This window comes from Elephantulus edwardii, unplaced genomic scaffold (assembly GCF_000299155.1).
Source record: "Elephantulus edwardii isolate Elephantulus edwardi_28Jun2011 unplaced genomic scaffold, EleEdw1.0 scaffold00074, whole genome shotgun sequence".
In the NCBI taxonomy this organism is placed as follows: domain Eukaryota; kingdom Metazoa; phylum Chordata; class Mammalia; order Macroscelidea; family Macroscelididae; genus Elephantulus; species Elephantulus edwardii.
The window spans coordinates 635,512-662,796 of record NW_006399824.1 but is presented as its reverse complement, the minus strand read 5'-3'; the positions used below and the strand labels follow the sequence as shown (position 1 = coordinate 662,796).

At 47.5% G+C, this 27,285-nt stretch overlaps 1 protein-coding gene across 1 annotated transcript; it reads left to right on the top strand.

Annotated features, from left to right (window-relative positions):
- Nucleotides 1–2,548: 2,548 nt before the first annotated feature.
- Nucleotides 2,549–26,897, top strand: CHST3 (carbohydrate (chondroitin 6) sulfotransferase 3). The gene is made up of 4 exons (XM_006888967.1): nucleotides 2,549–2,559; nucleotides 20,900–20,904; nucleotides 22,788–22,957; nucleotides 25,603–26,897. The coding sequence occupies exons 3-4, from the start codon at nucleotides 22,818–22,820 to the stop codon at nucleotides 26,867–26,869; spliced, it is 1,407 nt and encodes a 468-aa protein (XP_006889029.1). The 5' UTR covers nucleotides 2,549–2,559; nucleotides 20,900–20,904; nucleotides 22,788–22,817; the 3' UTR covers nucleotides 26,870–26,897.
- The last annotated feature ends 388 nt before the right edge of the window (nucleotides 26,898–27,285 follow it).

The window sequence follows — 27,285 nt, the reverse complement described above, 5'->3', positions numbered from 1 at the left end:
CAGCTGATGGATTCGAACTGCGTGCCTTCGGGATTGCAGCGCAGCTTCTTGACACTGGACCACCAGAGCTTCCTCTTCAACCTTGGCAAGCACTAGTTTGTTCTCCATTTCTGTGATTTTGTAATTTCTAGAATATTCCGTAAATGGAATCATACAGTCCAGAGCCCCTGGGGATTGGCTTTTTTTCCACACAGCATAATCGCCTAGAGGCTCATCCAGGCTGTCCTTTGGGTCATTGTTGCTGTGTAGTATGAGAGAGCTTCTTTTAAATGGACTGTTCTGTTCTAATGTGGTCCCAGAAGCTCCCAAAGCATTTGAGTCTCGAGAGAAGTAAGAATCAGACTCACTCATCTAGCACCTATTTCTTCTAGTCAGCAAGAGATTCAGCAGACGTTCTGCTGTTTGGCCTCGCGGATGAGCTATTGTGTGCAGGCATCCCACTGTTTATGAGATGCTCTTGAACGTGAACGCCCCAAAGTAGGGCACTGGAATCGTTGCCAGTTTATGCAGGGAAGCTGGGAAAACCTAATTTCTAAGCCATAGTTACACCAATTAAATACTAATCTTTAGTGATAGGGCCCACGCATCAGTAATTTTTAAAACTTACTCAGTGATCGAAGTTGAAACATGCGGTTTTAGTTGAAAAACAGCAATTTGAAACAAATTCATCACGTATGAAATAGATAGATACCACCCTTCTACTCATGGCAGACATTACTAAGCAATCACAGAACTCTCCCTGGTGAGAATCAGGCTTTTAAAATAACAGTGCTGCAGACAGCCACTTCAGCCTTGGCCCACTCATTTACATGACTTTTAATCTTAGAGGACGAGCCTTAAACTGGCCTGGTGCCTTAGATGAATGACCCACCAAATAATGCTAGAAGGTGCCAGCACCCTTGACCAGTAGCCGTGGGGCAGCAACAGCACAGCAGGGAAGGATTATCTGCTTTAATTCCTTAGGGAAAGCCAAGATGAATAAGTCCAAGTCCCCCTGCAGCAGCTCACAGCCCAGCTCAGAGAGAGGCATGCACATGAGACTGGCAATGTCATAGGTGAGCACAGACTGGTTACTTTTGCCCAGCCCAGAAATAATGACCAGTCTACGTGCCATTGTTACTGCTTCTGAAGCCTCACACATGCTTCTGCAGTGCTTACAGCACACCCCTCCCCCCACCAGAAGGCTCCCCAAGGCTCAGGGAAGTTGCATGATTGCACAAGGATCCTGTGTGCAGAGCTAAGTCTTGATTTCAAGTCCAGTGCCCTCTGTCCAGTGCTGCAGAGCAGTTAGGCAACTGACTGGTGGTCACATCTTCCCATCCTGAGATCTGCCTTTCCTCTCTCTCCCAGGGCAAGGTATACCTGGGTGTCTTTTGGCCAGAGAGGAATGTAAACTACAGCTGTCAGGATGGATTTGTGGGCAAAGACCCCTCCTGTTCCTCTCTCTCATTTCCCATTTCCACTTCTCATGCCATCCCGACAGATGCGGTGCTGGTGGGCTGAACTGCTGAGTAGAAAACGAGAAACTCTGGTTCTGCTATCACAAAGAGTCTGCTCCTGCCTGCTATAAGCCAGAGACTTCTTCCACAGATCCTGTTTCCTCTGCCTAATGTCTGAGGAAACGCCTGAAAGTGGAACTAAAGAAAACAGGGAAGAAGAGAAACTCTCCTCCCTGTCTTGTCCCTTATCTGGGTATTTGCCAGGAGAACTGAGTCTCCTCAGGGAGGTCAGTAAATGTGGTAGAGCAGGAGCTGGGTTGTCTTAGGTGGGGCTGTTCTAGTGAAGATTTGCCTGTTTGCTGCAGTTGCCTTAGAGATAAAGGTGTGGAGCAAGATGGGGAAACTATTCCACACACTGGAGGCCCACCCATGGTCATCCACAGCTTCCATGGTCCTCCTGAGTATGTTTCATTATGATGCACATTCTGGTGGGCAGCCAGTAAAACTAACAAGTCTTCAAACTCATAAATGAGCACAGAGATTTTTTAGAAATTAACATGAACAAAATGGAAATAATAGGACATATAAAGGCTAAGGAAAGAATTCCAGAGTCCAGAAGATTCCTAGCCTTTCTTAATCTGTTTCTCCTAAAGTGAAAATGACAAATACATCACACACACACATCCCAATGCTTCTCATATCCTGCACACATGGCAGACATTACTAATCAACTACCACGTTCTTTCCCACCAAATCTAAGCTTGATCTCAGAATTCTTTTAATCATAGTTTTCCAGGCAACCAACTGTAATCTCTTGGCTTTGGCACATGACATGAAAACTGGTTGCCATCCTCAGCCTAACAGCATTCTGTAGTTCAGTTTGGAGTCCCTGGAAGATGCAGATGGCTAACATGCTCTGCTAGTCACTGAAAGGTTGCAGGTTTGAGTCCACCCAGGCCTTGGAAGAAAGGCCTGGCGATCTATGTTAGGGAGGGTTCGTGAAAAGGAGGAAAAAAGGCTCCAGATGCAGAGACCCTGATTCTCTAATTTGTCACCTTTTCTCATGCCTGTGCTGGTGGAGGTTCATAACAAAACAGCTTAGAAAGACTTGACTGTCCAAGTAAGAATTAAGCACTAATTATGGACAGAGTGGTGGATTGGAACACAACTTGTAAAACCACAGCTTTCCTTTTGAAAAGATGATAAGTAAACATGGCAACAAATTCATATAATGAAAATGAGAGCATATGAGTGAAAGGTGAGTCCCCCCTCTCGCCCGTATTTCCCCAGCCTTCTGCTGCCCCTCCTGCCAGCTCCTCATTTCTCCCCCATGAGTGTATCTCCATGCCCTTTCCATTTGCTCGTAAGTATACACCTTTATGACTTTGTCGTTCATATCTTGAATAGGATTTCATATCAACGTATATAGAGCTGTCCTGTATTTTTAATCATTACAGAACATTGTACTAAAAAAAATACTATCATTTTTCAAATAACTTTATCAGGTAGTAAGGTCACTTCCAGCCTTCTGAACTTACAAAACATTTGCAATTATTTGTATCCTTATTCTTGGACAAGTATACCTGCAAGATTAATTCCCAGAAGTGAGGCTACTGGCTCAAAAAATATGCATGCCTAGAATTATCATGGTTTTGCCAAATATTTCTTCAAAATGGACATTTGTATGGATACTTTTTGAAAATCTTATATATTAGGATAATCCAGGGTGTGCAATGGTTAACAGTCAGCCTCCACATTTTAGTGTCATTTGTTCAGTGTAATTTAGTGTAATGTTTGGGTTTTGCTCAGATCAGATCTCACGCAGGCCTGAGTGGCTCTCCAGCAGTAAATCAGCGATCCAGGCTGCTACTTCTTTATACTTGGCTTGTAGAAGCACACAGCCACCACTGTTTCCACATTAGAAGAGACAATTGTATACATACATAAAATTGGATGCAACAATTTTTTTAATCTTTTTTAAAATTTATTATTAATTTCAGTGAAAATTTACAGAGACTTTGGATTTCCATTCACCCCCGAGGTCAGTCCTGTTTTACAACAGTAGCACCATGCACTATTTGTCTTTTTGTGGCTGAGATACTTCACTCAGAATAATGTCCTCCAGGGTCACCCATTTTGAATAATATTGCATGAGTTCCTTGTTTTCCAATGCAGCATAGTATTCCATTGGTGACTATACCACAGCTTCTCTCTCCATTTGTTTGTTGATGGGCACTTAGGTTGTTTCCAACTCCTTGCTATTGTGAACAGAGCCGCGCTAAACATGGGATTGTGCATATATCTGCTTGGATGTCAGTATGGTCTCTTTGGGGTATATTCCCAGTAGTGGAATTCCTGGGTCAAATGGTATCTCTATTTGCAACTTTTTGAGAAAGCGCCATACCGCCTTCCACAGTGGTTGCACCATTTTACACTTCCACCAACAGTGACTAAGGGTTCCAGTTTCTCCACAACCTCGCCAGCATTTGTTGCTTGCTGTTCTGTTAAATTTTGCTATTTTGACTGGGGTGAGATGATATCTCATAGTTGTTTTGACTTCCATCTCATAGAGCTAGGGATTTTGAACATTTCTTCATGTGCTTGTTAGCCATCTGAATGTCTTCTTTGGTGAAGTGTCTGTTCATATCCTGTGCCCATTTTTCGATTGGATTATTTACCTTTATCTTTTTGTGATTGGATGCAACAACTTAAAGACCAGCCTTCAAAGTGCCTTACACCATTTCTACCCACATCCCACCCCAATATGACAAACTGATATTGGTTGCCATGATGCTGAAAGCTGTGTTACCGGTATCTTAAATAACCAACAGGGTCACCCATAGTGGTTAGATGTCAATAGCACTTCCAGTAAGAATGGAAGGAAAGCCTTGCCAACCTATTGAAAACTTGCCAATGAAAAGCCTTTGGATCACAGCAGAATATTGTCCAATGCAGTGCTGGAAGATGTCCTAGGCTGAAGGCATCTAGAATACAGTGTTCACGTCCCTGGCCTACTCACCCGCAGGGCATGACTGTGGTGCAGATGGGGCAGTGTTGTGTTCTCTTGTGTATGGGGTCACCATGGGTTGGAGCCAACTGAATAGCAATTCACAACCCACAACCCAGCCCTGTGGCCTCACCTTTACTGCAAAAGCGGCTGGGGATTGGAGGAGTTGTTGAACACCAACTCTGCCACAGTCCTTTTGCCCAGAATTTCCCTCACACAATATATTCTAGAACATTCTGCTCTTTGCCAATCTAATATGTAAAGGGAAAAAATGGCAATGCATGTGGGCCAATTTTTGCATATGTATTTTCTTTAGACAGTTGCCCTTGACCTTTCTTCTACTGTAATGCCTGTAGCAGATTATGTTCACACTCAAGACACACTCTTATGGGCTTGCCAAAATTTTCCCGAAACCCAAAAAACATTTTGTGGGGAAACCCTAAGACTTAACAAAAAAAAAAAAAGAAATTGGCTGTTATTCATCAAAACATATAAAGGCATGTGAGTAATAATATAAAATTAGCCATTTAAAGATCTTTGCCAGCTGGGGTGGGTGATGGATTGGCAGTGGGTCTGTATAATTTCCTAAGCTTGCTGCAGCCCCACCTCCTCCCGTTCAGGAAAGCACGAGGCCAGCCAGGGAGACAGGAGAACCTTACATCCACTGACTGCTGTTCTTTCTAAAAAGCATTTCTTCCCTCAAGCTTGGACGCGTTAACTGTTCTTAGTAACCTCACAATTAACTATGACCTGTGATGTTTTGTTCCATGAGGGGCCATATGGGCTAAGTTAAAGGCTGGAATGCATGAAGTGTACGTGCCTGAATGGAGGGGTTTTGTAAGAAAGAGGAGAATTAGAATTTGGGCTAGAGCTGTGGTGTGATCTCATATAGTGGAACGCCGAATTTAAGAGATGGTGAGGAATTTTTGTTTGGTCACTGAGGGGATCCTGGAATGAAACTAGGTTTTATCTCACCTCCAGTTCTAATGGATTGACACTGCATTGAGAAGGTGCAGTGAGGCTGCATCCAGTCTCAGCTGTAAAAAGATTGGCAGTTAATTAGTGATGTCTGCTGCCGCCTGAGAGAGGATGGTGTGTGCTTTGTGTTTGCCACTCCTGTGCTGAAGGCTTTTGGATGGGATGGATTATGAGAGCCAGGGTGTTAGGTTAAACAGGGTCATTGCTAACCTAGGAGATAAAGAGATGACCTAGTCTGAGTTTTCACCATCCAGCTGTGTGGCCTTGGTCAAGTCCTTTCCTGGGCCTCCATCCCTAGAAATAAAGTCAGAAGGCAGTTTCCAGACTTTTACCAGCCCTGACATTTTGCACTTTTATCACAAAGGCCACACTTTCTCATGACTGATGAGATATGATAAGATTTTCTTGAATCTTTCAGAAATGCATGCCTGTGCTGGCTTACATGCCAGAGTCAAAAGCCAATTGTCCTTGAGCTGTCCAGTCCATGGCGACTCCTTACATGATAGGAGTATAATAGGACTCTACAACGTTTCCAGTAGCCAATTTTTCTGAAGGTGATAGCCAGACATTTCTTGCAAGGTGCCTAGGGGTAGATTTGAACCTCTAGATTCTCAGCAGCCAAATGTTAGCACATGAACTATTTACACCATGCAGGGATTTCACGTATGTCAAAGGAGATGACAACATGGCTTAGAGAGCTAAGCTACTCTGTGGGGCTACAAACCTGGCCCTTCTGATTACATGACTTTATCCTGGGTGCAAATCCCCTAGCATTCACCTTGTTACCTCCTGACAGCTCTTGGCCCCGCTGGATCAGGCCTCACCCCCAGAGCCCACAGTGCTGGACCTTCACCTGGTCAGATTCCATTGTTCCCATGCCATGGCTCCTGCAGTTCCTGTGGTCGTACTTCTCTGAGCCTGTTCAGCCCTACCTGATCATGCAGGCCTGTTGGACTTTGTGAACCACTCCAACCTTCAGGGTAGGAGGGAGAGAGGATCCTTGGGAGTTCCAGCTGTGTTGTTTTGGGGTATTTCTCTCTGGCTGCCCTACTGTTTCAGTGCCCAGCGTGGCTGAAGTCCTTGGAAAGTCAGCCAGTTTATACCTAAGTATGGCCGGAAGACCTGAAGGCACTGTCCAGGCTAAATGCCATCTGTCAGTTTGCTTCTGCCTCAGGCTGATTCCAGCTGGTGGTCAGATCAGGTTACTGTGTCCCACATCTCAGTATTTTAGAGGCTTTAGAAACGGCCCTTGTGAGTTGGAATCAATCTGAAAGTGGTGGTGGTGGTGATATTTCCCTTGTTGAGACCCTCCCATTCCAACAATGCTCATCGCCGGTGTACACGGAGTCAGCTGCATTCGTGAAATCAGGGCTCAGCTTCTCTCTCGCCACCATGTACCGGATCTTTGGCTTGAGCGAGGCCTTTCCCAGGCCACCTCACTGAATTCCTCCCTCATCACGGATACGGTCGACCCTGTGAACCTCCAGATGTTGTAGACAAGGAAGCTGCCCTTGGAGAGGTTAAATTCCTTGTCCAAGGCCACAGGGCTTCAAAGATAATACACAGAAGGAAGGAAGCCAGTATCCCAGTGGCTCGAGAGAGAGTCACCCTTAAGGCCCTCAACTTCTTCCTGCGTGTGCATGTGTACACATATTTGTGTGCATGTGCTGCGTATTTCGTCTTTTTTTTTTTTTAATGGACTCTTAGTATAGATACTGGCATGTCCTGCCTGCTTGGCAAAGCATCATCACTTGAGTATCCTTCTTTGAAGTAAATGGACAAATACCCTTTTTTCCAGTGAGGTATAGTCAGCAAAATAGAGGACGACCGTCAGTTATTGACACAGTGGCTGCAGCAGCGGGCTCAGATATGGCAATGTTTGTGAGGATAGCACAGGACGGAGCAGTGTTTTGCTCTGCTGTGAATCAGGTCTCAGTGAGTCAGAACCATGAGTCAGCAACACTTAAGGACAAAATCATGAAGCAACTTCTGTGTGCTTAGCCCTCTACCAGCTCAGGAAGAGAGAGCATCAACCTGCAGAAAACAGCTGCTAATTATTCAAAACAGTGTGGAAGTCCAATCATCGGTTAACAAGTCTTTCTTGAGCTCTGTCATGTGCCGGTCGCTGTGCCAGGTATATGGGTGCCACAGAGAATAATATAGTCATCTAAGGAAAGGGCTGGGCCCTCCTCCACCTCATTAGCTCCCAGAGTGCCCTGCTTTAAGGCATCCTTTTAAAGTCCTGAAGCCTTAACAGCTGCCTCCCTTCCCACCCCTCTGCCACCATCCAGCTCAGGCCACCTCGTCCCAGGGCACCACCTGCCCACTTGCACACTTGCCGCCTTCCAACGTTTCCTCCACACCACTTCCTTTCTCATTGTAAAATTTAAATCAGATTTTAGAGGCTATCAGAATGTGTATGATCACCAAAAATTCAAGCCATATGGAAGAGTATAAATTAAAAGAATCAGCATTTACTCACTGTATGAGTTTCCTAGGACTGTTACAACAAAATAACCAAAAATTGGGTGAGCAAACTATTTTTTTCTAGAGCTTCTAAAAAGAATTTTTTTTCTCTGTTTTGCATATATGAAAACATTTTTATTTATAATTTTGTGTTGTGGTTTGAAAGTTTCCAAAGCAAATTGATTTTTCATGTGCTCATTCATATACATTTTGGCTTATAACATTATTTATAATATCCACAATGTAATCATATTTTTCCTACTCTCTCTGTTATTCTCATTTCCATTAATCCTTCCCAATTCTGCCTTCAAGGCTTTATCTTTGAGCAAATACTGCTTTTTTTTTGAACTTGTATAGTTGATTATACTAAGGAGTGAGTACCTTACTGGTGTTACTGGTAATATTATAAGCCTGTCTAGTATTTGACTACTTCCTTCATCAACACTGGATCTTGTTCATACAGTACTTCTTAAAATATTTCAGTGTCAGCCAATTCTTTTTGATACAGTGATTTTGTGAATTACTTTCATCTTCTTTTGATGCTTCCTGAATCATTAAAGATTTTTCCCATAGTATCTCTCGGTATTGCAATTTGAGGCTTGAATTTCTTTTTCAGTTCTTTCAGCTTGAGAAATGCCAGGTGAATTCTACCTTTTCTACTCTGGGACTCAGCTCTCTACACCTATCATTGTAATATTTTGCTTTGTCTTCTTGAGCTGTCTTTTTAAGTCTTCTATTGAGCTTTTTTACTTCAGCAGCTCTTCCCTTTGTTTTGGCTTCTTGACACACTAGTGCAATTTTCGAAGTGTCTTCTGAAACCCATTTCATTTTTTTCTTTTTCCTCTGTCTTTTACTCTCTTCATGGATGATTTCCTTAATGTCATCCCACAACTCACCTGGTCTTTGGTTATTTATGTTCAATGCTTCAAAGCTATCCTTAAGATGACTTTCTAATTCAGGTGGGATAGACTCAAGGTCATATTTTTGTTTCTGTGCACTTGGTTTCATTGTTGGGATATTGTTGCTGATGTCAGATAGATACTGGCAGAATGCAGAGAATACAAAAAAAAGTTTATTTGTGTTTTATTGAGTATACATTTGACTGTGTGGATTATAACAAATCATGGCTAACATTGAGAAGAATGGAAATCCCAGAACACTTAATTGTGCTCAAGCAAAACCTATGCCTAGACCAAGAAGCTGTTGTGGGAACAGACAAGGGTTTAAAGGTGTGCATCAGGGTTCTCTCCATATGTATTCTATCTGTATACTGAGCAAAGTATTTAAAAAGCTGGACTTAATGAAGAAAACTGTGGCATCAGATTGGAGGAAAATTCATCAACAGCCTACATTATGCAGATGACACAACCTTGCTTGCTGAAAGTGAGGAGGATTTAAAGTGCTTGGTGCAAAAGATCAAAGACTACGTCCTTCAATATATATTACATTTGAGTGTTAAGAAAACAAAAATTCTCAACTCTAGACCGATACACAACATTTTAATAGATTAAGAAAAGATTGAAACTGTCACTGACTTCATCTTACTTAGACCCATAGTCTTGATACCAGCAGTCGGGAGATCAGGAGACATATTGCACTGGGAAAGTCTGTAGTCAGCGACTCTCAAACTATAGTTTGCAGACAAAAGTGCACCTGATTCAAGTCATGGTCTTTTCAATCACTTGCATGCGTCTGAGAGCTGGGCAATGAGTAAGAATGACAGAAGAGTTGATGCCTTTGAGTTGTCATGTTGGAGAAGAGTGCTGAATATTCCATGGACCACTGAAAGAACAAACAGGTATGTCTTGGAGAAAGTGCAGACAGAGAGCTTCTTGGAGACGAAAGTGGCAAAGCTTCATCTCACAGACTTTGGGCATGTTGCTAGGAGTGGCTACTCCTTGGAGAGGGGCATCATGCTAGGGAAGTTGTAGGGACAGCAGAAGAGAAGAAGACCCTCAGATGGATTGACATAGTAACTGCAAACAATGTGCTCAAGAATGTCAGGATTATGAGGATGGCACAGGATAGGACAAGATTCACACCTGGGGTTCAGAGGATCGCTATGACTTGTAACCCAACAACAACAGCAACAAGAGTATTTGACAGACAGTTGAGCTGGGAGATATGGAGGAGAGACTTCAGGCCATAGTCTTGGGACTTCCACGATTCTTTATTGTATCAGCCTGACTGTTTTTACTGGTTTTGACTGGTTTTTCGTTTTCTTTCACATTCCTCCCCACTCTGTCCAAGATCTTCTACTGTGATCCCTTTAAGAGTGGTCATCGGTGGGAACAGGCCTCATCTGGTTCAAGAAGTTCTTTTCTTGTCTCTAAGAGTCTGGTGCCCGGCTCTTCCTTGATTCTCATCCTTCCTCTGTCTCCCTGTTGTCTTTTGGAAAGACAGCACTTAACATAGATTAGTAAAACCCATCAACAACAAAGCAAGCACAACTAATTGCCTTTGAGTTGGAACTGACTCATAGCTGATCCTCCAGAAGAATTTAAGAGGCAAAAAATTGCCCATCTTTCCCTTGAGGAGCTGCTGGTAGATTTGAATCACCAGAGAGGCCCACCCTTCTCCAGTAAGACTTCATATTAACTGATAATATCTTCAGAGGTCGCATTTCCACAGTCCTATTCTTAGGTACAACTTCAAAATTATCTCTTTGGTATACAATTTAGTCCATATATCATTACATGTTTCCTTGACATCAACATTTAACCCCAGTGTGACATTCATTCATTATGCCATAGGATTCTTTAATTGCTTCTCCTTTGTTGGACATCCAGGTACACATCCTCAGCCGTGAATCTTAGCCCACAGTCAACTCAGTTTGGATCAGTCAGCCACACCCTTCCAGGAGGCCCACTGTGTGGTAACAAATGTCATGGATGTCAGCCTCCACTGCGGCTTATGACAGGGCAGTACAGCTGGAGCCCAGAGAACTGGGTGGCTGTGAGCTGGTCCAGGGGTTGGGGCTCAGCTTGAGAGATACAGAAAGTACCTCCGACAACTAGAGACCTGAAACTGCTCGCTGAGGCCCCATCCTTTTGATATCTGTTGGTTTGAGGGTTTAAACAGAGTGTGTCCTTCACACAGCTAAGTAGGCCCCACTGAAGTGACTTCCTGTCAGATGAGGAAAAAGCGAAAAACACAGTCTCTCCAACCCACACAAAGTCCAAGATTGTTTGGGCCTAACCTTTGGGGTCTGTGGCAGCCTCACCAACCATCAAGCTGATAGCGGACCCAGGCCAGAGAGGAGGTGTGAGATATGACGTGAGTGTGCCGGCCACGCTGGCCTTGGCCACATAGTCCACAATTGGCCTGCCAGTGACCCCAGCTTCACCTTTAGCTGTTTCCTCTCTGTCTCTGTCTTTACTGGAGTTAGAAACAAGCCTCCATCAAGGAAGCTGGAAATTATTTTGTTTTGAAGAGAGGCAGTGAGGGTCCCAGGATGCTCAAATGCTTCGGGAGCTACACGGGACCATCAGTTATTCATCTTCTCATTTGCTATCTCATTCATTGGCTCACTTCCTCACTCAGCCACCAGTTGACTGAATTGCTTTTGTGTACCGTGGAGTTAGAACTGACACATAGCTGGCCCTCCAGTGGGTTTTCAGAGGCAGTAAAGTGCACAAGAGGAGATTGTACATTATTCTCCCAAAGTGAAAGCTGGTAAATTCGAACTGTGTACCTTTGCATTGGCAGCACAATTCCTTACCACTAAGCCACCAGAGCTCCCTAGTTCGTAATAGTCAGTGTTCATTGAATTGATGTTGTTATTGTTACTGTTTTGTGACTTATGGTGACCCTATGTACAAGAGCTCACAACCCTATCTGGAGCCAGCCTTATTTTCTCTGACATACCTACCCGCATTACTCCAGTCACTGAGTCAATACATCTTATCCAGGGTCTTCCTCTCTCGTACTGTCCCTCTACCCTTCCAGGTATGATGTCCCTCTCCAAGGATTGGTCCCTCCTGGTCACATGCCCAAAGCATGTCACATGGAGCTTCAGAATCCTTGCCTCCAAGGAGTAGCTTGATTTCATCCTCTCCAGAATGAACCTGTTTGTTCTCCTAGCAGTTTATGGTATATTCATTACTCGTCTCCAGCACCACAAGTCAAAGGCATCAATTCTCCTTCTTTCATCCCTAGTCATTGTCCAGCTTTCTGATGCATAGCAAGTAATTGCGAAGAACATGGCCTGAATCAGGCACACCTTAGTCTCCAGACTGACATTATTGCTCTTCATTACTCTGGAGAGGTCCCTGACAGCATATTTTCCCGTTGTTGTTGTTGTTGTTATGTGCCGTCGAGTCGCTTGCGACTCATAGCGACCCTATGTACAACAGCTCTAAACTCTGCTCTGTCCTGTGCCAATCTCACTGTCTCCGACACACTCATCCCGATTGCTCCAGTCACCAAATCAGTCCACCTCCCAGAGGGCCTTCCCCTCTAGCACCTGCCCTCCACCCTTCCAAGCATGATGTCCTTCTCCAAGGACTGGTCCCTCCTTACAACATGACCAAAGTATGTTAGACGAAGTTTCAGAATCCTTGCCTTCAAGGAGCAGCCCAGGTTTAACCCTCTAAAGGATGAATCTGTTTGTTTTCTTAGCAGTCTGTGGTACCCTCAGCACTCTTCTCCAACACCAAAGCTCAAAAGCATCAGCTCTCCTTCTATCCTCCCTGGTCATTGTCTAGCTCTCTGATGCATAACAAGTGATTGCAAAGACCATGGCCTGTACCAGATGCACTTTAGTCTCCAGAGACACCGTTGCTCTTCAGTACTTTAGAGAGGTCCCTAACAGTAGCAGACTTTCCCATCGCAATGCATCTTCTAATTTCCTGGCTGCTGATGCCAAGAGTGTTGATTGTGGAGCCAAGCAGACTAAAGCTGTAAACAATCTCAATCTCTTCACCATCCACTCTGATGCTGCCAGTTGGTCCAGTGGTGAGAATCTTTGTCTTCTTGACATTGAGCCTCAACCCATATTGAAGGTTGCAGTGCCTGACCCTCAGCAGCAAGCACTTCAGGTCCTCCTCAGTTTCAGCAAGCAGGGTTGTGTCATCTGCATAATGAAGATTGTTGATAGATCTTCCGCCAATCCTGATGCCACATTTCTCCTCATAGAGCCCAGCCTCCCAGATGATCTGTTCTGCATACAGGTTGAAAAGGTATGGAGACAGAACACATCCCTGGCGTACACCCTTCCCAATTTTGAACCATGCAGTGTTTCCTTGCTCTGTTCTGACGACTGCTTCTTGGTTCAAGTATAAGTTTCGCATTAGCATGATCAAGTGTTCTGGGATTCCCATTCTTCTCAGAGTCAGCCACAATTTGTTATGGTCCACACAATGTAGTTTGTTGAATTAGCCAGACGCTAAACTTGAGAAATTGACGCTGAGACCACCTGCCTTCCCAGGCCATTTTCCATGTATTGTCTCTGTGTGAAATAGAACATGACAGGCCACTTGAGAGCCTTCTGTGTTCCCCAGACTCTTCCCCTAAAACAAAGCCAGGTCCAGTATTTGAGTTCTTCCTTCTTTGGGCAAATTTGTCATTGACCCATGGACTTGGGGGTCACTCACAGAAACCGTCCTACAACTTCTGTGTCCCCTGGGCTGGTTCACAGCTTTCCCTCACAGGATGCTGACGCCTCCTCTCAGCCTGAGGAGCTCTTTCAGACCAACAGTTCTTGCTCTCCTTCCACCCTTCTCTTCTTTTGAGCCCCCAGCCCAGCAGAGAGGCTGTGTGAGTGGAGAGACAGGGGTGTAGGGGGTTGTGTGAGTGGAGAAACAGGGCGTGGGGACTGTGTGAGGGGCTCACAGCAGCTGAGGCCCCATCCCCACCGTGCTCTTAGCGCCAGTCAGGAGACAGAGCCTTGCTGCCTGATACAATATTTGGCAGGCCTTCCCTTATCAGGGCTCCATTCAGATTGTTCCTCCCCTTCCCCTGGTGGGCGTTGGGACAGTCCCGGCCCACTTCATCACCAGAGGCCTTTGGACGACGTGGAAGGCCTGGGGAAGCCAGCAGCCTAATTGGAAACCATCCAAGTAGAGAACTCTTCTCTGTCAGTGCCATTTGCCAAGTCAGGGGAGTGGGGAGCCTGAGCACAAAGAATTCCAGGGGATGCTGGGAGGGAAGCTGCTCTGGGCTTGTGGGACCTGTGGGCCTCGGCTCTCAGCCCACTTCTCTGTCCATTGTGTTCTTGGTGGTTTTGGTCTGGATGCCTTAGACTGTTTTCTTCTCTCCCCTTGCTAGCACCCAGCTCTGAGAGGATGGACCAAAATTCTCATTTGCAGGAAGTGCCCAGGCACTGATTTGAGATTTCAAGGGGCTGGTGCAGATGAAGCCCTAAATGTGAAGGCTTCCGTGCAGTACGCATTCGGGGCACACTTGCTGTACACGCTCATAGCTTCACATGCTTCACTTGATATTCTCCCCACATCTTCCACCAGTTGGAAGGATTAACTATCACATCCTGGGCTTTGTGCCCTGATCTGTGCCACCTGTGCTTCTGGGCACTGGGAAGATGGAGCAAACAGCCGGCCGAAAACAGCTCTGTCAGGGAGCTGATGCTGCAGTAGATGAAGTGAGCAACAAATGGGTCTCTGCCTGTGTGTGAAGTGATGGCATGGCCAACGCAGGGCGGCGGTCAGGGATGTTTGATCTGGGTCTTGAATTGTTAAAAAGGAGCCAGACAGACACAGGAGACCTTGAAGCGACTCCCGGAGAGAGGGGCTGATATCTAAGCAGGCAGGACAGGGGGACTGGAGCTAAGTGGGCAGGGGCAGAGGGGTGTTTGCAGAGAGATGGAGGGAAGTGAGCAGGTGCTACCGCCAATGCCCAAAGCATGTCGGGAAATATTTTTTAAACTGTTTAATTGTGATATGTTGTTGTTGTTGCTGTTGCTGTTGTTATGTGCCGTCGAGTCGCTTGTGACTCATAGCGACAACAGCCCTAAACCCTGCTCTGTCCTGTGCCAATCACACTGTCTCTGACACACCCATCCCAATTGCCCCAGTCACTGAATCAATCCACCTCATAGAGGGCCTTCCCCTCCTGCGCCGTCCCTCCACCCTCCCAAGCTTGATGTCCCTCTCCAAGGACCGGTCTCTCCTCACAACATGTCCAAAGTATGTTAGATGGAGCCTCAGAATCCTTGCCTCCAAGGAGCCACCCGGTTTATTTAATGAATATTGTTCTATAGCATAAGAAAATTATATTTTAACCTAGAATTCATGCATCATACAATTCACCCATCTAAAATATATAATTGTATCCATCACCCCCATAAATTTTGTAACATTTTCATTATCCTACAAAGAAATCCCCTATCTTTTAGTTACAATCTCCCTGTCTCTCCACAGTTGTTATTGTTAGATGTCATCGTGTTGGCTATGACTTTTAGGGACCCTGTGAACAACAGATCTGAACCTTGACCTTTTTTGTGCCATCCTCCTCATCTCACGTCCATTGTCAAAGTCACTATGACCTTCCTTTTGATGAGTCTTCCTCTAGCTCTCTAGCTTTCTCACAATGATGTCATTTTCCAAAGACAAGCCCCTCCTGACAAACATCCCCAGAGTATGTGAACTTTAGCCAAAGGTGAAGAAATAATGAGGACTTCTGCCTACTTTAGCATTCTAAGATTAATCCAGTATGCAGCCGAGATGCATTTATAGTAATTGATGACTGGAATGCAAAAGTTAGAAATAAGAAGAAAGAGTTGTACTTGGAAAGCGTGCTTTGGTGACAGAAATGAGACCCGAGATTGCATGATGGAATTTTATACAATCAATTATTTATTAATGATAAATACTATTTTAAAAAAACACACCCACAAAGCATAAATGGAGACTATACACATGGGCCTCGCCTCATGGACTGCACAGGAATCAAACTGACTACATCTGTGGAAAGAATCATTGGAAATGTTCAATATCAGCGGTCAAAGCAAGACCAGGTGCTAACTGTGGAATGGACCATCAGTTATTCATGTGCAAGTTCAAAGCTGAAGAAAATGAAAAAAGAAAAAAAAAGAAAATGAAAGCAAGTCCACAGAACTGCAATATGACCTTGAGTCTGTCCCACCTGAATTGAAAAACCATCTCAAGAACAGATTTGACGCATCGTACACAATTGAACTCCAACACTAAGTATCCAATAGTCTGCTCTCTGTCTCTGTGGTATTCCCTATTCCCTACAGAGCTTCATGTAATGGAATCACAGAACAGTAAACTTTGTGAAAGCCACAGTTTTTTTAAGGAGCCTACCTATTAGAGAAGGAAAACAATTTTTTCCCCCACTGCATTGAGAGGAGTAGAAAAGTGGTGACCCTCTCAAAGGCAGAAAATGCGGGGAAGCTTTGGAGTTTAGTCTCTCAGAGGTTTTGTTGTGTGTATATTCTTTGTCTGGAAAAATTTTTCGAGGTTCATTCAGGTGGTAGCATGTGTCAGAACGAAGTTTCCTTTTATGCTGAACTGTATATTGTATCATGTGCATATACCCACCTGGTTCATCCTTCCTCATCACTGAGGTACATTTGGGCTGTCACATGTTTAGAGTTTTGTTTTTTAGAGGGGATATCCCACAGTGGGTAGGGAGGGGTTAGCCACCCTTTTGGAAGTCCCCGTGTGGCTGAGAAGCTAGCTGACAGTACAGCTGTACTTGGAGGCTCCTGGCTGCTCTCTGGGCAGAAGTGAAAGGGAATTGAGTGGGAGGCAGGGGAGTTGCTGCAGGGAGGAGGAGCCAGAATGTCCTCATGGAGGATTCACTCACTCACTCATTGCTATGGAGTCAAACTGACTCATAGCTGATCCTCCAGCGGGTTTTCCGAAGCTATAAATCGTATGGGAGCGGATGCATGGAGTGGATTTGAACCACCTGCCTTTGGGTTGGCAGTGCAGCTCTTTACCTCCTAGGTACCAGAACTCCTTTCATGGAACCTTTCCTAGGAACCAGAAGGCAAGAGAGAGAGAGGTATGGGACTGAGGTGCTGCAATGGGGGTGGAGTGGATGCCACTGGGTTTTTAGGACCAAGACCACCCACATGAGACCTTGGAGAGCAGGCTGACCCTGGTAGCCTAGCAGGCTAGGGGGATGCAGGAGAGGGACCTGGACTGAGAGGGAGCGGGATCATGGGCTTCCAGAAGGACGGTGGTCACCAGAGCCAGGAGGTAAGACTCTAGCAATGGCATAATTTCAACGGAAAGGGGCAGGAGCCAGGTGGGATGTGAGGCTAGGTAACAGTCAGGTAAGAAAGTGAGGCCGAGGGAGGAGGATGTTTTGAGAAGTTCCACTGTGGAGAGCAGAAGAGCAAGGTGAGAGAGGCCTGGGAGGCATGCCACGTGGTGGGGAGGAAGCTCAAGTAGAACACTCCCCCCACAGAAGCCTGGGAGCACTCACAGAGGAGAATCACTTCTAGGACATGGAACGAAGGGACCCCAAGGTAAAGCCTACTGGGACAGAACTGAGCAGGGACCCTGCAGGGAGGCCAGAGTGGGCTGGGCCACAGGCATCCCAAAAGCCAGGCAGAAGAATCACAACTTGCCGGACTGCTATGCAGAAAGACATATGCAAGGCTTTGGCATCACACAGATCCAGGTTCTAATCCTAGCACTGCCACGCAGAGCTCTAAGGCTTCGCCCTGTGGCCTCACTGCCCCTGGCCAGTTTCCTTGTCAGTAAATTATGCAGGACACTCCCAGGCCACAGAGTAAGGGCAGCTGGGAAGCAAGGGAATGCTAAGCACCCGTCACACAGTGAGTGCTTCATAACTGGCCACTTTAATTATACCAGGTCATTGAATACCTGAGTAAAAGATATGGAAGACCTCATGGGAGCTGTGAGGGTCCTGGAGATCAACGCAGTGTCCTTTAATGAAGCCCAGAGAAGGGGAGGGATCTGCCCAGAGATACACAGCAGAAGAGGCAGAGCTGGTCAGGAGCAAGGCTGAAGACCACTGTGGACATGTAGGGCCTGGTCGGAATCAGGGACAAGGACTATGGAGTTGTAGCTAGAGCATCAATTCTAGAATTAGGTCACCCCTAATCCCAGTCTTCCTTTTCTTATGGCCTCCGGTTAGTGGACAGTCCTACTACTCCTGTGGGGTGCCATGGTTAATTGGGGCGTTGAGGCCTGGGTTACAGTTCTGAGTAGTGAGTGTGTCCAGCTGATTGTGAGCTCGCTCGTGCCTGGTTGAGCTGGGCACTGGTGCCCTGGGACTCCTGTTCCCTCACGCCTGTTCATTCTTGAAAGGAACTTGGACCTCCTTTTCCCCCTGAGACTTGCTCTCACCTGGTGCACCCAAGCTATGTTCCCCACCCCCTGACAAGGTGACCTCCCAGGAAGTGTCCTCCAGCTGTCACCTGGTACTTAGAGTGTACCCCATGCTAGGGACTGGGAGGGAGACCATCTTGAGGAGGGAGAAGAAATGTTATTGTTCTTTCTGGGAGCCAAGCAGCCAAGGCCAAACTGGTCCCGCACCCAGAGCCAGGAGAGAGGCAGCAAGGAGGTTCATCCTGTGTGACAGATGTCACAGATTGATTCTCACAGAGGCCCTTCTGTGGGATGGATTCTTCTGGGGATCTTGCCATGTGACTCCATGTGGTCCTAGACCTCCTTCCTGGTGACCCTGTGACCCCTGACATCAGTGACCCCTCTCACATCCCCAGCTCTGGGTCCTCTAAATCTCACCTGCATGCTCACTTGGATTGCAAAGCTGAGCACAGGGACAGCAGAGCCAGAAGGAACAGCGAGCCCTCGCCTGCGATTCTTGCCGGGAGAAAATTTCCCTTCACGTCTTCCTTTTAGGGTCATGCTGGGAAGGATCTTGTGAACCTACATTGTTGTGTGGAGGACGGTGAGGGGGGCAGGGATGCTGGGAAGGCAGCCCATAAATAGAAATAGTCCCTGGAAGGGAGGGGACAAGAAGGTTCTGGAACTTTGTCACCAAAACAGCCCAAGTTGTAAATCTCTCCAAAGGTGCCAGAAGGGGGGAGGGTGGCTAGTGCTGCCCACCTCCCTGCCTCCTGAACAGGGTGTAAGCACCCTCTGTGCCAGATGCACCTCCTCATAGCAGCCTGATGCTGCAGACAGCCCCATTAACACGCTACAGGTGGAGAAACTGGAGCACAGAGAGGTTGTGTCAGTTACACAAGGTCACACAGCATGGCCGAGACCCAGGAAGGATGGGAGGCAGAACTGTGTCCTCAGGCAGATCTGGTCCACTTTGCCCAGAGCTGGAAGCCAGGGTATTGGCGCCTTTGCAGGCTCAGGGTTGACGTATCACCTCTGGACAAGGCAGGCTCGAAGCCTCCCACCCACTACGGTCTGAGCAGGGTGTGTAGGGAATGTGGCTCCTAAAGTCCACTAACTCCCGCCCACAGCCTGCCAGGCGCCATGCCAGACTCCCACCCGACAGGCTCCCTCACCTGGGGTCTGCTGGGCACCTGGTGTGTGTGGGCTCTTCAGCCAAGTCCAGGGAATGTGTAGCCTGGGACAGGAGACACCTGGGCACAAGACAGCACTCCTATACGTACTGTAACGGCGCCACCAGGGACATGCCTGGGCCCTGGACCTGGGAGGATAGTCAGGGTCCAGAGGATGTGCTGGCTCAGCCACAGCCTGAGGGATGAGTAGGAATTTCCAGGGTGGGGTGATTAGGAAAAGGAGGGGACAGGAAGAGGGCTTGCTGCTGAGGGAATGGTGCAGAGGTCAGAAGGTGGAGGAGGGAGTCAGGAGGCTGGGATGCTGGGTAGGTGGGTGAAAGAAGAGAGGTGGGGCCTCCAGAGCCAGGTCACATGACTGCAGGACTCCTGAGGGGTGACAGGCCTGAGAGGATTAAGCCGAAGGTGCCTTGGTCCCCCCTCCTCTGCCTCCACCCAACCCACACCTTTTTCCTCCCCTCCCCAGTTGGAGGGTACTTGGCCTTGAGATGGAATTTTCTACTCCTGAGCAGGCTCCCACCTCTCTAGACAGGGCCCCCAAGGCGGCAGCGCCAGCACCCCCTGGGAACTTTGGAGGCAGGGCATTGTTGGGCCCCACCCTAGGCTTCTGAGTCAGAGCTCTGGGTCAGCCAGCACTCCGCTTTTTAACAGCCCCAAAGTCAGACTGATGCTCACCAGATGCAGAAACCAGGTGTCCAGGAAGACCACGCAGGACCCAGCGGCGCCCACCCCAGGGTCAGTCCTGGGCTGCTTCAGGACCCCCTCCATTGCAGAGCATGACAGCATGCTCACCATGACCATTTGCTTCACTTTGGGGTTCAGAACCATTCCTGGTAGCCCGGTCCCCCCTACAAAATAACACCTATTCTCTTTTATAGATGAGAAAGCTGAAGTGTAGAGAGAAAATGCAAACCTAGGACACATAGCAAACCCTCAGTAAAGGCCAGCTGCCCGTCTTTTTGTTATTGGTCTTCCTAATTGTAGGGTGAAGAAAGGATGGAAGTGGGTTTGTATATCACTACTAGTAAGTCTGGATAAGAAGAAGATGCTGAATACATGTGGCTTTTTAAGAACCATTTTAAAGTTACAACTTTACAGGAAAATACCTGAGTGATGTTTAAAAGTACTGGTTTTCTTCATTCAGACCATTTTTTTGGTTTCATGGTGGCACTAATGATCTTGTTTATACTCTGGAGGGAGGAGTTTAGACTGTTTTTTCAAAACTCCCCACATTTTACCTTTACTCTAGGAGATATACATATGACGATTTAAGCTTCAAATGTAAATAAATATTTGTTTTTATAAAAAGAAAAACATGAACAGTGTCTGCTCATTCACCAGTGTATTCTCAAGCCTATGAGAATTAGAAAAAGTCAGGAAGGAACATTCCAGTTGCCTCAGGGTTGGCTTCATGACCCATCTCCCTCTTGGACCTCTTTCCACTCTGTCCTGGGACCCACCTCCCTGACTCCTACCCGCCCTGTCAAAAACATCAGCCTGTTCCCTTAGGGGTGATCTTTCCCAGAAAGGGGACAAGCAGGGGTAGAGAGCAAGGGCTGGTCCTGAATACATGTGTTTCTTAGCAAGATTTCTCATATTCCAAAGTAGAGCACATTGTCTCCCATGATGAGTGTTCTCAGGGAGATGAAGCCTTTCAGAAGTTCAGGCTGTGCAGGCCGATGCCTGGGCCCATAGAGCTGATCTGTGAGTGTTTGTGCAGACGGTGCTGGGGGCACATGACTGCTCCATTGGGGGAGGGTGGTCCTGTATGTGCTTGCTTTTAAAAATTAAATGCATCCTCAGTTGAAGATCATCTATTCACTCGTCCATTCTGCCAACTAGGGGCCCAGAGTCTCCTGCACAGAGATGAGCAGTAATTACAAGTGGGTTTGCTTTGTGACAAAGCATCCTGGTATTAATTGGGGTCTTTGTATGGCTGTGAGGCTGGGGAGGACCCTTACCTTCTCCTGGGGGAGTCACCTATCCTAGTAACCTCAAACCGTAAGACCAAGGCTTTACTAAGGATTTTGGTTAAAATTAATGTGCTATTGTAGACTTTTTTAACTTTGGGTAAAGGAGATGGTGAAACCAGGCAGCTCCTTGGAGGCAAGGATTCTGAGGCTTCGTCTGACATACTTTGGGCATATTTCAAAGAGAGACCAGTCCTTGGAGAGGGACCTCATGCTTGGAAGGGTGAAGGGACAGCTCAAGAGAAGACCCTCGATGAGATGGATTGACTCAGTGCCTGGGGTAATGAGGGTAGGTGTGTCAGAGACAATAAGGTTGGCACAGGATACAGCAGATTTCAGAACTACTGTACATAGGGTCACTATGAGTCGCAAGCCACTGGATGACACGTAACAACAACAACAAATATTGTGGTAAATATATGTAACAAAATATTTTTGCCATTTAATCTATACAAGGGACATTAGATGTGTTCATGTCACTCTTCAGCCACCACCACTGTCCCTTTCCAAATGCTTACCTTGTCCTTAACAGAAGCATAGTACTTCTTTAGTCATTTGTAAAATGCTTATCTACATATGGTAAAATATCAGACAGCCCATGCTGCCTAGCAAATGGAAGTGTTACCCCACCCATCTCCCCTGACCCAAGTTTCCACCTTCCCAGAGGCAGCTATGGTTCCCAGGCCTGTGAGTGCATTTGTGTGCAAGTTTCCATGTTTTCTCCCCGACTCCCCCTTCCTTTTTAGGTTCCCAAGTAGGATCATGCCACATCAAAGGTCCCCAACCAGGGTGATTGTGTGCCTCCCTCACCCCATCTCACCCTCACTGCAGGGGATACTGGCAGAGTCTATAGACAACTATGTTTGTTTCCAGAGGAGGGAGGGTGCTGCTGCATCTAGTGAGTGGAGACAGGGGATACTGTGTTCCCAGGTCTCTCCTGGCTGGGGGCACTCTCCTTTCCCCACAATCAAGACTTATCCTGCCCAGAATGTCAAGAGCGCCGAGGTTAGGGAACCTGTCCTATTGAACACGCTGTGTCTGCACTCGTGTGTGTGTGTGTGTGTGTGTGTATGTGTGTGTGTGTGTGTTTAAATGTTTTATAAATAATTTCACATCGGCAATGAGGTGTTTTCCATCTTGAACTTTTGCAAACCTGCCTGCTGCAGGCGCATTCTTTTCCACATACAAGGGTGTTGATAGGATCAGCTCATGGAAGTGGCATGGAGAAATCAAAGCGTCCATTAACATTCTTGATGGTTTGATTCAAGTCTTGGGGGCATCGTGGGTGGTAAGACAAGTCTGGGGTTCTGGCTGCTAAGCTGGGCTGATCTCAAGTCTGGACAAGTGTCCTCCTTGTACCTGTCGACAAAGGGTGACCTGACTGCCCATCTTTCCACAGGATCAGGGTGTCCCGCACCTGAAGTTGATGAGCCAGCTACTGAGGCAAGCCCCTGAGCAGACTCCCGAGAGAGGCCTGAGGAACCCGCAGCCCACCTGTGCCCATGGATAAACGACTCTCGGTGCCCCACGAGTGTCGGGACTTCGTGCACAGCCTGAGGATGAGGAGCAAATATGCTCTTTTCCTGGCTTTCGTGGTGGTGGTTTTTGTTTTCATTGAAAAGGAAAATAAAATTATATCAAGGTGAGACATGCACATACAAGCTTCCCTGATCTAGGTGAACTGCAGTGGGGATGGCCCACTGTACACGTAGCCAACTGTGGGGCTCCACGTGGAGCTGCACAATCCTTCCTTTTCCAGCACCACCTCTATCTCAGAGACAAGCATGGCAGGACTGCACAGTAGTCAGAGCCTGGGCTCTGGTCTCAGGGATGCTGGAATCCCAACTCCGTCCCCCTCTTCCATGCCGCGGGCTGCTCCAGTCGGGAGGGGCTTATAAGCCTGAGGTCTAGGGTCTCGAAGAGGGAACACGACGGTGGGTAGAAGTTTGGCGAAGGGACGATGAAAGAACACAAGACAAACAGTCAAGTGATCTAGATGATTTTAATTCTGAGTCATTCTAATTCCCCTTCTTCTTTCTTCCCTTGCTTGTCCTTTTCCTTTTCCCTTTCCTTTCCTGCTTATTACATTCTACATGATACATTTATATTCCATTTTTACAATTAGAGGCTTAATCAACAGCCAGAAAAACAACAAGAGTAAGAATAAAGTTTACATTATTTTCTTACACACAGCTATATTTTATGATCATGGTTTCTTGGAGAGCATGAAAGGCTATTCTTAATGGTCATGGTTCCTTGGTAATTGGAGAGCCTGGTAGACAATGGCTTTTCACTTAAACATTTTCTTTTTAAACCTGTTCTTCAACTTGTTTGGTAGCAAAGTTACAAAGTAAAAAAGTTACATTTTAAATTTAAGCTGATACATTTTATGTTTTTAGCTAAATTTACAATATTATTTCCGTTCAAAAGACAACACTTTAACACTTTCCATTATTACAGGGGTGATCACTATCTCAATAAGGGGGTTTTGGTTTATAAAAAAATATGGTTTTGGGTCATAATATCGCCTAAATTCATCATTCCAATCTCATGTTTCATGATTTATTTTACCACTTATACCTTTCATAACATCTTCCCTCTGGTCACTTTCAAACCTTTTGAAAACCATATCCCAAAAACCATCAGGGTGTTTTGCATTAAATTCATCATATTTTCCAGTATATGGAAGAGGTTTATCTGTAGGCTCTGGAATTCTGTAAGGGCCTCTCTCAATAGGGGGCTTCCACAAACAACTATTACCTAACAGATAAACAATTCTTCCACCTGGTGTTCTCATGGTGGGGGGCAAGGGTTTTTGGGTTTTTCCTTTGAAGGAGTTCTTATAAACCCTAGAAATCTAGGAGTCTCTGGAGTGGTCATCTCTAGGATTTCCACCATTAATTCTTTTTGTTATAATGCATCCATGAATTCCCTTAAAATCATATTGTTCTTGAGAAGTTTTAACAATGCTAAAAGAACCGGAGGTAATGTTTGCGTATCAAAGTCGTCACCTCCATTTAGTTCTTTCTGGGAACATCTAACAAACTTTTAGTAGGAACATTTTGTGTAAAGAACACAGCCTTTTTTCCCTGTCCCACATAGAAAACACAAAGAGACAATAGAAGAGAAATTACATAAAGGCCAAGAACAATCATGGAGAAAGCACGCGTTCCGAGAAGCTGACTTCCTTGAAGTTTTCGCCTCAATCGGGTGATTTTGTCACGCAGACTCCCTTGGAGTTGGTGTGGCACTTCCAGACATGAGACCCTTGGCGAGTCACTTCACTATTCTGAACCTAAAGTGATTTTTCTGTAAAAGGTGACTTAAAGATGGTGGCTGCCTTGTGGTAAATGAGAAGATGTAAAAGCATTTAGCCCACTGCCTAGAAGATAGTTGATATCCATTACCTACCTATTAACTATGATTATTATTCATTGACTCTTGTCCTAGAATAATGCCTCCCATAAGCAGCACCTCCTTACCAGTCTGTGTCCTGGGTGAGGGTGAGCCCATGAAAGTGGGTCCTGATACAGACACCCCATGGGCAGGACAGCTGCCCAGGTGTGACCTGGTCAACCCCAGCAAATGCCACTCTCAGTAGGCTACACTGGGAATGTCACTCCCTAGAGTTGATGGTGCTCTGCTGGGCCAGTGACCCCACTAGGAGGGCCTACAGGACACAGAAAGAGTTCTTAACCCTCCTGGGCACTAACACTACAAGAAAGCATTAGCCAAGATGGACAGGCTATGAACTGGGCCGTGTAGTGCCACCATTGGTGCCTGGCCAGGTTTAACGTCCACATGTCCTATACCAGCCACCTGCAGCTTTCCACCCAAGGCTTTCTCTCTACATGCACAGTGTCAGGCTAGTGGTGCCAGGGAGTCATGGCTCCGGGGGCAGCCCAGGGCAGCCCAGGGCCGCCCAGGTGGGAATATTCCATCCCTGAGATGCGCTCACACTGGCTCCAGGGTTGCCTAGAGGAATAATTTGCCCCAATATCTACTGATTTCTTTTTCTCCCCTGCCTCATCTCCCTACTTCTCTGAGTTCTTCCTTCCATCTTGTCCCAAATAAACTACTTACTCTCAAATCTTTGTTTCTGGAGAACCCCAATTAAGACAGGTTTTGAGTGAGCTGCTTAGAGGAACAACCTATCTGAGTGGAAGGAACTTGAACTTGGGCAGTGGACAACAGCAGCACCACCAGGTTATCTGCCTTTCACCGTCTAACTCTCTCTGATGACATCATGACCAGGTTAGTCACTGACTGCTGTCCCCTTCCTCACAGGGTGTCGGACAAGCTGAAGCAGATCCCCCAGGCTCTGGAAGATGTCAATGGAACTGACCCAGCCTTGGTCTTGGCTGAGAATGCGTCTCTGTTGTCCCTGAGCGAGCTTGACTCTGCCTTCTCCCAGCTGCAGAGTCGCCTGCGAAACCTCAGCCGGCAGCTGGGAGTGGAGGCCGAAAGGGAGGAGGAGGTGGTGCCCCCTCGGCCCGCTGCATCCCCGCCCCGGCGCCACGTGCTGCTCATGGCCACCACGCGCACCGGCTCCTCCTTCGTGGGCGAGTTCTTCAACCAGCAGGGCAACATCTTCTACCTCTTTGAGCCGCTGTGGCACGTGGAGCGCAGCGTGGCCTTCGAGCCCCATGGCGCCAGCGCCGCTGGTTCGGCCCTGGTCTATCGCAGCGTTCTCCAGCAGCTCTTCCTGTGCGACCTGTATGCCCTGGAGCCCTTCATCAGCCCCCTGCCCGAGCACCACCTGACGCCCTTCATGTTCCGCCGGGGCTCCAGCCGCTCGCTCTGCGAGGACCCGGTGTGCACCCCCTTCGTCAAGAAGGTCTTCGAGAAGTACCACTGCAAGGACCGTCGCTGCGGGCCCCTCAACGTGACGCTGGCCGCCGAGGCCTGCCACCGCAAGGAGCACATGGCCCTCAAGGCCGTGCGCATCCGCCAGCTCGAGTTCCTGCAGCCGCTGGCCGAGGACCCCCGGCTGGACCTGCGCGTCATCCAGCTGGTGCGAGACCCCCGGGCCGTGCTGGCCTCGCGCATGGTGGCCTTCGCGGGCAAGTATGAGACCTGGAAGAGGTGGCTCTCCGAGGGCCAGGACCAGCTGCAGGAGGAGGAGGTGCAGCGCCTGCGGAACAACTGCGAGAGCATCCGCCTGTCCGCCGAGCTGGGGCTGCGCCAGCCCGCCTGGCTGCGCGGCCGCTACATGCTCGTGCGCTACGAGGATGTGGCGCGCTGGCCGCTGCAGAAGGCGCGCGAGATGTACCGCTTCGCGGGCATCCCCCTGACCCCGCAGGTGGAGGACTGGATCCAGAAGAACACGCAGGCGGCCCGGGACGGCAGCGGCATCTACTCCACGCAGAAGAATTCCTCGGAGCAGTTCGAGAAGTGGCGCTTCAGCATACCCTTCAAGCTGGCGCAGGTGGTGCAAGCCGCCTGCGGCCGCGCCATGCACCTCTTCGGCTACAGACTGGCGCAGGACGCTGCCTCCCTCACCAACCGCTCGCTCAGCCTGCTGGAGGAACGTGGCACCTTCTGGGTCACGTAGGACGTCTGGGGGACCCATTCCCCTCCTCATGGAAGTCCACTTGGCTTTCCTCATTCCCCAGCCTGCAGTGAGACTGCGCTCTCAGGAGGCTGGCGGAGCGCACAGTCAGCAGGCCGAGACCCTCTGCCATAGAAGTAGGCCTCATGCCAGCCAGCTTGCCCACCGCAGCCGGGGCCAGCAGGACAGCACCAGCACTCAGACCTCAGGGGCTGCAGCATCCAGAGCAAGCCTGGGCCTATGACAAGCCTGCCTCACACACTCGCGCTCGCACACACGCACCCAGAAACATGCATCAAATACAAATACTGCTTGTGGGCAAGCGTCCAAACGTACAGCAATCAGAGGGAGAGTGAGCCCTGGCCAGGCACTGTGGGACCGCCTACAATGTCCAGGGTTAACTGTTTCATGTCTGGATT